The 14,312-nt window shown below is 42.9% G+C and overlaps 1 protein-coding gene across 1 annotated transcript in view; it reads left to right on the forward strand.

The window, feature by feature from the left end:
- The first annotated feature begins 441 nt into the window (after nucleotides 1-441).
- LOC138949269 (zwei Ig domain protein zig-8-like) overlaps nucleotides 442-14,312 on the forward strand; it is a 344,604-nt gene continuing 330,733 nt past the window's right edge. Inside the window, exon 1 of the mRNA XM_070321056.1 lies at nucleotides 442-2,104. Within this exon, the coding sequence (XP_070177157.1) occupies nucleotides 2,050-2,104 (55 nt within the window). The 5' untranslated portion in view covers nucleotides 442-2,049. The remainder of the gene's footprint in view (nucleotides 2,105-14,312) is intronic.

The following is a 14,312-nucleotide window of genomic DNA, read 5'->3' on the forward strand; positions in this document are numbered from 1 at the left end:
GTTCGGGGATTTCATACCCAGGAACTCTCATGTCAAATTTCATAAAGATCGGTCCAGTAGTCGGTCGGTGGTCTGAATCGCTCTACACACACACACACAGACAGACACACACACACACACACACACACACACACGCACATATATACACCACGACCCTCGTCTCGATTCCCCCCTCTACGTTAAAACATTTAGTCAAAACTTGACTAAATGTAAAAAGGCAACTCGTGTAAACCTGGTACGACACAGCAAGCCATGTAGTATTATCTATTCATGACACGTGTGAGTCAGTTCTGATTCCACGATAATTATACACAGTAATTGCATTCTCTAACTTTTCCCGCTTTTTTCATCTTAATATATTTTGCTTGAGGGGTGCATATTTTTGTCCACAAGGACTAATGTTAATTATTTCTCTTATTTTCTCTTTTCAGGCTGCCCCGTTCAACTCTAGCACAAAGGATAACCACAACTCGAACATGTCCAGCGATTTATTCCGAGATGGCCATATGGTCCAGACCACTTCTACTGAAAGATAGAGACTGGAAGCGCTAAGCTGCTGGACCCAAGGGATCCACCGATCGTCTGGACGCTGCCCTATTAACGTTGGCTTCGTGGCAAACGACTCTTCAGGGTGGCGCTGTTTTCACGGCGAGAGAACTCTACAGTGTTTCTCATCACTGTGAAGTGAACGACAAGAGATTGTGCCAAAAGTGTGTTTGGAAATGGTCCTGCAACAAGTGTGAAGCTGTTCCGTGATTCGTGAATGTCACCCCAAAACATCTACACAAAGTTTGTCGGCAAATTGTGCAGTAACGAAAGTGAAAAACTCCAGTGATTCGTATGAGTCTCAAGTGCAAATGGTCAGGTAACAAACGTAAAGATGTTCACTGATTCCTGGTAGTGAAGGTCCCTGCCACGACATCTACAGAAACCTTGTTCGGATATTGTCTAGTAACGAATGTGAAGCTGTTCACCGATCCGTGAATTTCGCTGATACAAGTAAGACAACGAAATCTACAGAAAGCTTGATTGGAAATCAGCCAATAACAAATGTGTTGAGTGATTAGAACGATTCTCAAGTGCAGCGGTTTTTGTGTGTGAGTGTATTTCTTCTTTACTAAGAGTTCTGTGTTTACTGTGATAGAGTTGCTGTGTCTCTGCAGGGGATTGTGATGCGATTTCGTACCAGGAAGATTGTTCGGAAACTGCCCACTGACGAGCGTGACATTTTCAGTGGTTCCTTTGCTCTTCGCTGCGACATGAATTTGTCTTTCAATTCGCACTTGGAAAGATTTTAGCGTGTATCTTGGCGAGATTTTGTGTCGGTCTTAAAATGCGTCTTTTAACGTTGTGATTGAAGAAAACTTTTCTCTGCGAAGTTTTCTGTCAATCTGTCTTTAAGTCTTTGGATTAAGATTTCTTCCAAAATTGCCACGTTACAGACGCGACATGGTCTAGATAATAAGTTCTTATTTTCCAGTGCTTGTGTTCGGAGTTTACACAATATCTAATCTCAGCTTGAAACAAGTTAACTGAGTCTGCTCAAGGAAATTGTCTGCGAACAAATAGGCATGCATCAGATGATGAACCTCTATAAACTTCTGTGAAAATGTCACATCTCGTATAACGTGGGTTGGATAAAAAGGGAGAAGACGTAGACGTCATTAGGTGTCGTGTCCACCCATCAAATATTGCACAAAGGTATGTGAAATCAGACCCGGGAAGTGATTTCGACACAAATTGCGCAACCGATAAGGAACGAAGAGAAAATGAGATCGAAGTAGGTAAGCGGTACAAAAACAAAAGTTACAAAGCGATGAGACCTGCACTGTGAAACTCTCTATTAAAAGTTAAAATCACATTGCTGCTCGCCTTTACGAGACCGACAGACACTGGATAAACTTTCCCGTCTGGATTGACCTGACTTATCAAGGGAGATCAGGCCTACCGTTTGAAAGAGGAAGTGAAAGTGGTGTCCCCTGAGGAGGAGAATGGTGTCAGAACGAGGCGTGGAGTACGTGCAGGGTGGGGGCTGATGACGTCAGCAACATGACTGCAGCACTGTCGCTGTGCTTCACCACACTTCTGATTCTGTCCTTCACAGGTATGTACATGTATGGCTGTTTGGTTGTTTGCTTGGTTGATTGGTTGGTTTGTTTGGCTGTGTAGTTTTGGTTGGTTTGTTTGGCTGTGTAGTTTTGGTTGGTTTGTTTGGCTGTGTAGTTTTGGTTGGTTTGTTTGGCTGTGTAGTTTTGGTTGGTTTGTTTGGCTGTGTAGTTTTGGTTGGTGGGTTTGGCTGTGTAGTTTTGGTTGGTGGGTTGACTAGTTGGGATGGTTTTGTTGCTTTGTTGCTTTAACAGGTTGTTTGGTTGCTGGTTTTTTTGAGTGTTTTGTTGCATCTGTTCTTGTTTTTCCCCCTTAATTTTGTTGTGTTTGTTTTTGTTTGGGCCTTGTCTGTCTGTCCGTCTGTCTGTCTACTTTCAACTCTCTCTCTCTTCCTCCTCTCCCTGTGTGTGTGTGTGTGTGTGTGTGTGTGTGTGTGTGTGTGTGTGTGTGTGTGTGTGTGTGTGTGTGTGTGTGTGTCTGTGTGTGTGTGTGTGTGTGTGTGCGTGCGTGCGTGCGTGTGTGAGTGTGTCTGTGTGTGTGTCTATGTCTGTGTGTCTGTCTGTGTGTCTGTACGTGTCAGTCAGTCTGTCTGTCTGTCTGTTTGTCTGTGTCTATGTCTGTATGTCTTTTTGTGTCTGTGTCTGATCTTCTGAGTGTTGTGTCATTATTATTGCTTTTACGGACGCTGGCTTTCTTGCGGGCATGGCAAACATCCCCGTGCCATGCGATATTGGGGACACGTTTTAGAGTGCCGGCTGAGTCAACATGTCTGATTTTCTATCTATGATGGTTGGCAATAGCGATTATTTTCTGCAGCATCCTGTGCATTCGTGGAACAAATCGATGTTAGTGGATATATATATGTTGTGCCTATAATGGAACACATTTGTGTGCAAAGTTATCCCTATAAATCTGCGTTTGCCTGTCCCACGGCTTACGTTTAGAATATGACCATACATTTTCATCAAGGCATTGTTTAAACTTCGCTTTCTGCCAGGGTAATAAAGGAGTGCGCGCTTATACAGAAACACACACAGACACGCCCACTGACGCACGCACACACACACACGCTCGTACGCACGTACGCACGCACGCATGCACACACACACGCACGCACACATACACGCACGAACACATACACGCACACACAAATACACACACACATGCACATGCACACACACACGCACGCACACACACACGCACACACACACACACACACGCACGCACCCACACACACGCATACTCTCTCTACGCAGTCTCCCACTCTCTCTCTCTCTCTCTCTCTCTCTCTCTCTCTCTCTCTCAATCGCTCTCTCTCTCTCTCTCTCTCTCTCTCTCTCTCTCAATCGCTCTTTGTAAAACTACTGACAGCAATTGCTCTTCCCTGCACACACTCGGCATTATTCATGAAGGCTAGTTTACAACTCGGTTACCATGAAAGCTGTACCAGTCTTTTCCCGGTGATGCTCACAATTCACAATTTTCTTTTCCATTATTACTTATTTGATGGTTTGTCCGCTTGCTTATTCATTAAACGTCCTTATCGGTCCCCGGACAATTGGTGAAGTCAGTGAACATATCTGGGTGGACCAAGTATAACGTGCCCAGGGGAACTCTTAATTATGGATACTTAGAAAGATAATGAACACGGTTGTAAAGCAAGAGATGGTACCCTAGGTGTGATTTGCGTCAATCTCGCAGCGGGTTTGTTCCTTGTCTGTCTCGACTGAGCATCCTGGACTCGGGTAAAATGAATTCCTTCCCTTCGGGTCTCATTTATCCCTGACAGGATGCCTTCGTTTTCTTTCTCTGGAGAAGAAATCGATTTTGTTTACATAATAGTAATGTGTTATTGATATAAGCAGATTCGCGATCGTCGATAATGATTTTTCATAGTGTTGTGTAATGTTTAAATTGCAAAGGAATTGTTATGTAAGACAGTTTCAAGCGAGCTATCTTTCGCGGATGTATTTACTGTGCAAACAACTCTAAATATGGCAAAAGTGTCACGTGATAATCGACTTTATCAGTGATCATAATAAAATGGCTACGGAGCGGACGATACTTTTTCCGTAACCAGTTGGGAGTGATGCAACAATATCACGGTCTCCTCCCCAAAGCAGTCTCAACATTTCGACTTGTTTTGACCTTAGAACGATGTCTTTATAATAACTGTGAAGAACAGAACAGAGACCACTGTCGAAGTCGTTCTTTCTGCAATCACTTTCGTCTTTTGTCAGAAACATTAGCGAAAATCATATGGAAAATAACTCTGTATTCTTGTTTTGATAGATTTCGACTTTTAGCTCCGCTTCTTTCCCTATACTCCGCGTAGTAGATTATGCATCCTGTCAGAGAGACATGAGCGATAGCGTGGACCGATGATTATCAGAATGGTCTCTGATGGCAAAGCCGAGTTCATTTTCTGAATGTTTGCAACCTTTCACCCCTTGTCTTACTATGCCTCGGGTTGATGATGGACAGTAGGAACGTAACCGTGCATTGAACCCAAGCCCACTTTGTTCAGGACAATGAAAAACACTTCCTCTGGGATAGGAAGCAGTAAGAGGGAGCATCTTAGGGATTTCCAATGAAGTAATTTTGCAAATAACGTTTTCACATAATGACGGAATTTAAATTTCGAATGTCAAAGGGGAAAAGTAGCGTCAGTGTCAGATATAGCGCAGTTTTAAACGATGTTATCGGGTCGAGTTTTAAAGAACAATCAGTTGCAAAACAGCTGGGGAGTAGGGGTGGGTGGTTGATGAAGCAACATTGAAGTAAAACTGAGTCCACATTTTTTATCTTCATATTTCCACAAACCATTTTTTAAAGTTATTTTTGGACAAGATGTCAGATTTGGCAAGTTTTTTTTCTTAAGATTCGACCCAAAGGGGTATGAGAAAACCACAAAAAAAGACAGCACCACGCATCAGTATATTACGTCCATGTAGAAACCAATGCATAAGTGAGAGAAGCGAGTCGTTCGGCATCAGTTAGAGATCTATGTGAACAGACTTGACGGGAATACGAGGTCATGCTGGGCAAAGAATGGTTGACATTTTGGTGGTAAATGTTTTTTTTTCTTTTGTTTTGTTTTTTCTTCTTCTTTTCTTTACAAGCTGACTGTCATCACTTCATCATACGGAGCAGTAACGTGGGTTATTGCGGGAATGTGTGTGTGTGTGTGTGTGTGTGTGTGTGTGTGTGTGTGTGTGTGTGTGTGTGTACCCCCGTTTCCACAGGTTTGGTTGCCTAAATCACCATAAGGCAACCATCCACACGTGGATGGCAACCTAAACTCTGGATGGCAACCTAATTGTGTGGATGGTCGCTTCATTTAACACCGTTAAATTGACTTTTTTGACGGAAAGAATGTCATAACAATGTTCAAAATGACATTCTTTCCGTCCTCTATAGGCGACGAAATAGGTCAAATTTTGTGCATTTTTTAGTGCAAAATTCTTCGATGCCGGAGCGAGTACTGCACCCAGTGCTGTTGTAGTGCAAGTGCACTAGAAAGGCACTACACCCAGTGCCGCCTCTTAGGTAACCATCCACACTTTAGGTATGTGTGTGTGCGTGCGTGCGTGCGTTCGTGTTTGTGTGTGTGTGTGTGCGTGTGTGTGTGTATGTGTGTGTGAGTGTGTGTGTGTGTGTGTGTGAGTGTGTGTGTGTGTGTGAGTGGGAGTGTGTGTGTGTGTGTGAGTGTGTGAGTGTGTGTGTGTGCGTGTGGGTGTGGGGGAGTGGGAGTGTGTGTATGTGTGTGTGTGTTTGTGGTGGGTGTGGGGGAGTGGGAGTGTGTGTGTGTGTGTGTGTGTGTGTGTGTGTGTGTGTGTGTGTGTTTGTGGTGACAGATTAATTTGCAGCGGTGTTCAATATTCAGGGTTCGTAGGCGGATTTTTAATTTTTTTTTACATTTTATTTCCCCTGTGCAGTTTTTTTCATTGTTTGTTTGATTGTTTGTTTGGTAGTCGCGCAAGTGGTGGTGCTCGTGTGTGTATGTGTGTGTGTGTGTGTGTGTGTGCGTGTGTGTGTGTGTGTGCGTGTGTGTGTGTGTGGTGTGTGTGTAGGGGGGGTGAGTGGGGCAAGGGGTCCATTTTGTTTCTACTTGTTGTTGTTGTTGTTGTTGTTGTGTCATGTCACCGTTTTTATTATGCCATTTCCCCAAAGTGACCGGCTTTGCTTGGGCACCTGGGCCTCTGTTGGACCATTTTTTGCGAGAAAATACATCCTACTAAAATGCCAGTGACAACAGCACCCATAACGCGAAAACGTTCATGGCAATAACCCGGCATCCCTGCAGCGTCTCTCTGAAAAAAGGGTATTTACTATTAGCACAAACAGGGGTTAGTTACCCTCCTCTGTGCCGAAACTCAGACGAAAATATGCAATCATTGCCTCACACAAACACGCGTTCACGTACAGACGAACGCATGTAAGGACGCACGAACAAAACCCTCATGTGTGCATGCGCACAACACACACAAACACACGCGCGCACACGAACGTACACGTACGCACGCACGTTCGCACGCACGCATGCACGCACGCACGCATACACACACACACACACACACACACACACACACACACACACACACAAATGGAGAATAAAACACTCTCTCTCTCTCTCTCTCTCTCTCTCTCTCTCTCTCTCTCTCTCTCTCTCTCTCTCTCTCTCTCTCTCTGCGTGCGTTGGTGCGTATGGATACGTGAGTGTGCGTGTGTGTGTGTGTTTGTGTGTGTGTGTTCTTCTTGCTTGTTTAAGGATGCCCACGTGTTATTATCTATGTTACCTGTCATGATCCCCTGACATCCTCACGGACTACAATATTTTGCTGTCTTGACTTCGACCCACCCGTTTCCTGTCCAATAGTTTCCTGTCCAACAGTTTCCTGTCCAACAGTTTCCTGGCGTTATTGTGTGTTTCTCGTCAATGTCTCTTGACATTCTGAAAGAATTCTTTATTTTCTATCTTCATTTCCTCACTCCGTCATGTTTCCCCGTTCTTCTCCATTGTTTTTGCAAGCGTTACGTAATTTGCTATCGGTTACCTGTCACTTTCACGAAACAGTCTCCAGGAATATTTACGGTTAAGAGAGGTATTCTCTTTCTCTCCGACTTGTTAATTGTCACATTCAGCTGACGTCCTTAATAAATAGTTTGTTTTCTTCGTGATTCTTTTTTTCTTTCGTTTTAGCCATTCTTTTGAAGTCGCTATATTACTTTGTGCTTCGTGTCACTTGCACGTAATTATAACAGTTTGAAAGACTTTTTTTGTTTGTTTCCTAGATCTTCCATTCCCATTCCTTTTCTCTTTTCTTTTCTTTCCCAGGCTTTATTCTAGACTGAGATTCCTTGTTTTTCTGACAGTGTCATACAGAAAATGCGGGCATCTAGCGTCGTCATGCCAGAAATCGTTCTCACAAGTTGTGAGGATGCGCGGTGGTTTCTCGGCCGGGCCCAGCAGTGTTAAAACCTTCGTGCACACAGTAACGCAGTCAAGGAAGAAGCCTATTAGGGAAAAGAGTGCATGCAAAATGAGTAAATACTATGATTTATTGTTAGAAAACAGTAAGAATGATCGATCTACATGGCAGTCACTGAACCTCGCAAAGGGAGGTAAGTTAAGCGACTTCTTTGCGTTACTAGACAGATGTTTTTGTGTGTGCAGAGATGTTCAGATGCAGTAGGCTTGGATACTATTGTTTACTCGACGTATGTGTGTGTGTGTGTGTGCGCGTGCGCGCGGATGGTTTATGTGTGTGTGTTCTTACCCTCAACCCATATACCCTCTCCCCCGGCATACCCGACCACCCCCCCCCCACTCCCAGCACGAATCTGATGATGTTCAAACGCTAGCACAGCGTGACAGGACAAGCGGCGGGCCCCTCATTTCTGGGTAACTTCAACCTCACCGCACACAGGGTGAAACCACGCTCACACACACGCTCTCACACACACACGCGGCGCACGCACGCACACACACGCGCGCGCACGCACACATACACACACGCACGCACGCACGCACACACACAGGCATGCACGCACACGCGCGCACACGCACATACACACAAACACACACCCACACACCCACACACACACAAACACACACACACACCCTCTTCTTCCCCCCTCCCCCTCCACCCCCCGCTCCAATCGATGGTGTTAAAACCCCAGCACAGACCGCGGCGTGACAGAAGTGGCGGCGGGCCCCTCGTGGCTGTTTAACTTTCATCCTCACTCCGCGCGGGCTGCAAACACAATTGCAATTTTCGTGTTGACACAGACGACACTGCGCTCCTCACTGACAGAAAAGCCTGCATGTTGGATTAGCACTGACTTTTTAATGTTTCCATTTCTTTCTTACCTCTCTTTCTCTCTCTTTCTGTTAAGGGTTATGTAAGGTGGTGTAATGAACCTGCAGTCGGGCTCAATAACCAGATATAAATCGAGCGAAATCGTTCACGCAAAGTCTATTTAACACAAAGCTCGCTGCACTAAGCTTTGGCACTTAATTTTCGGAAGTTATCTTCGGGTTTCAGACCTTAAATTCTATTCTAATTTTTATGAGTTGAACTGTGCACATTGCATGATTACTCGACCTGCGAGTTCTGTAATCAACTTGTTGTGTTTAATATCAGTATTTCTTCTGTTAAGTGTTAGAAAGGTGGTATGATGTACGGATTCTCGGGCTGACTTGGAACTTATTTATGAGTCGAAGTGAACAGACCGCATCGTTACTCCTTCAAGTTCTGAAAATTGAACTTTTGCGTTTGATAGCAGTCTTTTCCCCCGATTTCTGTTAAGGGTTTTGTAAGTTGGTGTGGTGGATATGTTGTCGGACTAGTTGTAAACATTAGTTATGCGTAGAGCGTTGCAGAATCAATGACGCTTTGACATAAATATATATATATCTCAACAAATATGTGTGTTTAATAGAATTGAAACCTCCATGGATTATATACCCTGCCACCTCCACTCCCCAATGCCGTCTCCCTCTTTGGACAAACATCGATATTACGTTTGAAATCATAGTTCACTCGCACATTTTTTTATCTCTGTGATTCGTAAAAAGGGGATTATTGGAGATTAGATTGAAAACTTGCAGTACAGGTTTTTTTCCTTGATTACACGTAGTCGTAATGATGACACCAAGCGCTTAGCTTCTGTTGGCCACTAATTGTTTTTACATTTAGTCAAGTTTTGACTAAATGTTTTAACATAGAGGGGGAATCGAGACGAGGGTCGTGGTGTATGTGTGTGTGTGTGTGTGTGTGTGTGTGTGTGTGTGTGTGTGTGTGTGTGTGTGTGTGTGTGTGTGTGTGTGTGTGTGTGTGTGTATGTGTGTGTGTGTGTGTGTGTGTCTGTCTGTCTGTCTGTCTGTGTGTGTGTGTGTAGAGCGATTCAGACTAAACTACTGGACCGATCTTTATGAAATTTGACATGAGAGTTCCTGGGAATGATATCCCCGGAAGTTTTTTTTATTTTTTCGATAAATGTCTTTGATGACGTCATATCCGGCTGTTTGTAAAAGTTGAGGCGGCACTGTCACACCCTCATTTTTCAATCACATTGATAGAAATTTTGGCCAAGCAATCTTCGACGAAGGCCGGACTTCGGTATTGCATTTCAATTTGGTGGCTTAAAAATTAATAAATGACTTTGGTCATTAAAAATCTGAAAATTGTAAAAAAAAATAAAAAAAATTTATTAAACGATCCGAATTTACATTCATCTTATTTTACATCATTTTCTGATTCCAAAAACAAATAAATATGTTATATTTTGATTAAAAACAAGCTCTGAAAATTAAAAATATAAAAATTATGATCAAAATTAAATTTCCGAAATCGTTTTAAAAATTATTTCATCTTATTCCTTGTCGGTTCCTGATTCCAAAAACATATAGATATGATATATTTGGATTAAAAACACGCTCAGAAAGTTAAAACGAAGAGAGGTACAGTAAAGCGTGCTATGAAGCACAGCGCAACCGCTACCGCGCCAAACAGGCTCGTCACCTTCACTGCCTTTTGCAATAGCGGCGGACTACGTTCAGTTTCTTTCTGTGAGTTCCACAACTTGACTAAATGTAGTAATTTCGCCTTACGCGACTTGTTGTTTTTAGGGGACTCAAATGTTGTCGAGATTGATATATAAAATAAACCAACTCGCTTATAGTGCTCCTTTCTTTAGAAATACAATGAGGTAATATAACGTTCAAGAGTTGCTTTTGTTACAGGCTTACAGAGCCCTTGATTCTTTCTCAGACGCACTAATGTTGAGGGAATGGGGCCGACAACTGGGTTTCTTCACTTTCTAGACATCCTGGGCCCTGGAGCTTCACGAATATTTCCCTCCTCCACCGCATCACCACCACCACAACCCCCGCTCCCCCTCCCCTCAGCGCAACCCTGGACCCAAACGGTCACTGAGAGACAGAAAAAAAGTTTCTTGTAAATCAAGTTCTATTCAATCCGCGATTTCCTGGTCCTAAAGCGAAGGATGTTTGTTGTTGTTCAGCCTTCTTTTTTCCTCTCCTTTCACCGAAAAGCATGCTTCTGCAAGGTTTATTCCTCGATTTGACAGCATGGCAAAATCGGTTATCTTTAATTGCGTGTTGACTGAATCGATCCGGCGGCAATCATTCAGAGCTGAAGCTTTTAATCCATGCGGAAACGGCGGAAAAATAATATCCGCAGCCTTGTGAAAAGACACTTTTGTCATTGCCAAACATGCATATGTTTGCTGCCGTGATTTTGTTTTGCTGCTGTAAAACGACCAGCCCGACTGCACGGACACGCTGCGCAGTCATAAAAGCTTGTCAAACAAACGGATTTTGTCGTTTGTCATAGTTTTTGTTTTCTTTGTATGAGAGCGCATACAATCCGTCTATTTATTCTTAATGTGTATGCACTTCAACGCACAGGTTAGTAACTTTCCTTCTTTAACTGCTATGGGGAAAACGTGGCACTAGAAGAATAATTTAACTTCTGTCTGTGAACATGAAAATGGGCATTACAATGTCTTAGCTTATGCAGTCTGGAGACATCCTGCTTGCTGCCGCGGGAGCCGAGAAAATGTTCCCTCTTTATCTTCACTGCGCTGGCTGCAAAACCCCTCCGCGCGGAGGTGTTTTCAGACACATCAGACACAGGGTGTGTCGACTGTTTGATGGAGAATTTCCCGCTAGATGAGGGGCTGAAAGTTGAGCCAGTTTGGTAGACCATGTGCGCAGAGCACACATTTACATACAAAGCAACGTCAAGAGAATTGCGCAGTGCAGACACACGTAAATCTCAGTATTTAAACACGTGAATCAGAATGCATATGTCGTGCCGAATTCACGTAATTGCCGATTACGCGTAATGGGCAACATTTTTGCCCATTTCGCGTAATCGGCAAAACGCTGCCCAATACGTGAAATCGGCAGCGTTTTGCCGAAATCGCGTAAAGGCGTCTAAAACTTGCCTATTTCGCGAATTCGGCAGCCGATTACGCGGAATCGGCAGCCGATTACGCGTAATAGACAAGTTGCCCATTTCGCGAAATCGGCAATAGTGAGTTTAGTGTGTATGTTTGTTTGTATGTGTGTGTGTGTGTGTGTGTGTGTGTGTGTGTGTGTGTGTGTGTGTGTATGTGTGTGTATGTGTGTGTGTGTGTGTGTGTGTGTGTGTGTGTTGTCGTCGATACTGACCATGACTGTGATAATATACTTTTTAGCACGCACGCACACACACTCACAAACACACACACACACACAAACACACACACACACACACACACACACACACACACACACACACACAGCAGGCCTATACTAGTGATGCAAACGAGGCAAACATTAATTTTCGAAACAAGAGAACGATAATAGGAAAAGATGAACAAATAGATGAACATGAAGAATTACGCATAATTGTAAGAAAAAAACGCTTCTTAAAAATACAAGTGAAGCTGCTATTTTCACCTTTCAGTACCACAAACAGAGGTTATAGCTTGGCTGACATGCAGTTTGGTAGTAATTTTTATTTGTTTTTACATTTGCTGTTTTTCGGGTCAATGACTGCTTTCTTTCCCTTTCTGGACATCTCACTCAAAGCAACATTTACACTCAGTTTTGTAGTAAACAACATGCCGAGGTATTTGTACGAGTTGGTTACTCGGACTGCCTCGCCACCATAGGACCGTGCCATTTCTCGTGAGCTGCAAGGTGGCCTCCCATACGGAACACCATGACATCAGTTTTATCCAAGTTAACTGATAAGCACAGGCGATCTGCTTCTCTTTTTAAATTGTTCAGTTGGTTTTGTAAACCTATGACAGAATTAGACATCAAAACAACATCGTCAGCGAAAAGTAGCAAGAATATCTCCGTCGCACCAGGTATCAACTGTATACCATGTCTTCCCTTACAGGACACTTCTGTTGCCAGTTCATTAATAAAGAAGGAGAACATCAAAGGGCTCAATAAACATCCTTGTTTCACCCATCTTGGGCATTCAAAATAATCAAAATAATTACATTGGTCACGCACACATGCTTTCACTGATGTGTAAACGGCTGTTAGGGCCTTATACATTTTCCCGTTTACACCACTTTTCCGCCTCAAAACCTCCCATAATGCATTCCTGTTCACAGAGTCAAATGCCTTCTTAAAATCTACAAAAGCTATGTACAGTTTAGTATTCTTTAATAAATGCTTCTGAACAATGCCATATAACGAAAAAATATAATCAACAGTACTGTAACTTGACCTGAAGCCGGCTTGTTCTTCAATTATGTTTTCCTCTTTCTCAGCCCACTTCGTCAATCTCTTGTTGAGAATGTGTGTATAAACCTTGCTTACAACACTGGTCAAGGCTATGCCACGGTAATTATCCGGTACATTCACGTCTCCTTTCTTATGAATTGGTATGATAATTGATCTTGACCACTCTTCAGGGAATGTTCCCGTGTCAAACAACATGTTGAACAGATCAACAAGAAAGTCCAATACTGTTTCATTGGCATGCTTCAACATTTGGCTCACAATCATATCTGGCCCAGCACTCTTTCCTACTTTTAAATTACGGATACTGTCAATCACTTCTTGCTTTGAAATGTTTTCGCTAAATAATTCATCAACTACTTCCTCCTCAACTTCATCGGTATACTTTTCAACTCCAGACACAAAATCAACGGTGTTACAAACCTCATAAAAATGTTCGTACCATGTACCACTGTTCACTTGAGATGCCATGGAAGATTGCTTTCTTTGCGTTCAATGACCGAATAGTTTGCCAAAACACTTTTGGGTCTTTTATGGAATTTTTCAACTTGGCAAGTCTTTCTAAATCAAAATCAAGTTTCTTTCTGTACAACAATTCCTTGAACTCTTTGCATTCCTGTGCATATTCTTCCCTGCATACCTCATAATTTTGCTTGTTAGCTCTCTGAGCCCGTTTCAGGAACCGTTTTACGACGGCTTTCTTGCGCAGACAATCTTTGTCAAACATACACGCAGCCGCACAATGGAAGAGAAAGAGAGAGAGAGACAGAGAGAGAGAGAGAGAGAGAGAGAGAGAGAGAGAGAGAGAGAGAGAGAGAGAGAGAGAGAGAGAGAGAGAGAGAGAGAGAGAGAGAGATTCGAATGGTTTATTCACATAGGCCATTGCCCCTAGTGAAGGGGTGTGAGCAAAAGCAAAAAATATTGAATCATTTTTACATTCAGTAGACTCAAAACAGTGCATATTTTTCTCAAAAGTGGATAACAGATACATCAATGCATACATCTACATACAAAATTACGATAACAGTGTTTCTCGTATCTTAAATGCTTTATACAAATATAAACATAAATCACGTACAGTTTTTTCATGTGTTGAAGCTAAAAGAAGGCTGAGTCGAAAAGCACTTGGTTGCCTGTAATAGAGAGAGAGAGAGAGAGAGAGAGAGAGAGAGAGAGAGAGAGAGAGAGAGAGAGAGAGAGAGAGAGAGAGAGAGAGAGAGAGAGAGAGAGAGATTCGGATGGTTTATTCACATAGGCCATTGCCCCCAGTGAAGGGGTGTGAGCAAAAGCAAAAAATATTGAATCAATTTTACATTCAGTAGACTCAAAACAGTGCATATTTTTCTCAAAAGTGGATAACAGATACATCAATGCATACATCTACATACGAAATTACGATAACAGTGTTTCTCGTATCTTAAATGCTTTATAC

The sequence above is a fragment of the Littorina saxatilis genome, linkage group LG1 (genome assembly GCF_037325665.1).
Source record: "Littorina saxatilis isolate snail1 linkage group LG1, US_GU_Lsax_2.0, whole genome shotgun sequence".
NCBI lineage: Eukaryota > Metazoa > Mollusca > Gastropoda > Littorinimorpha > Littorinidae > Littorina > Littorina saxatilis.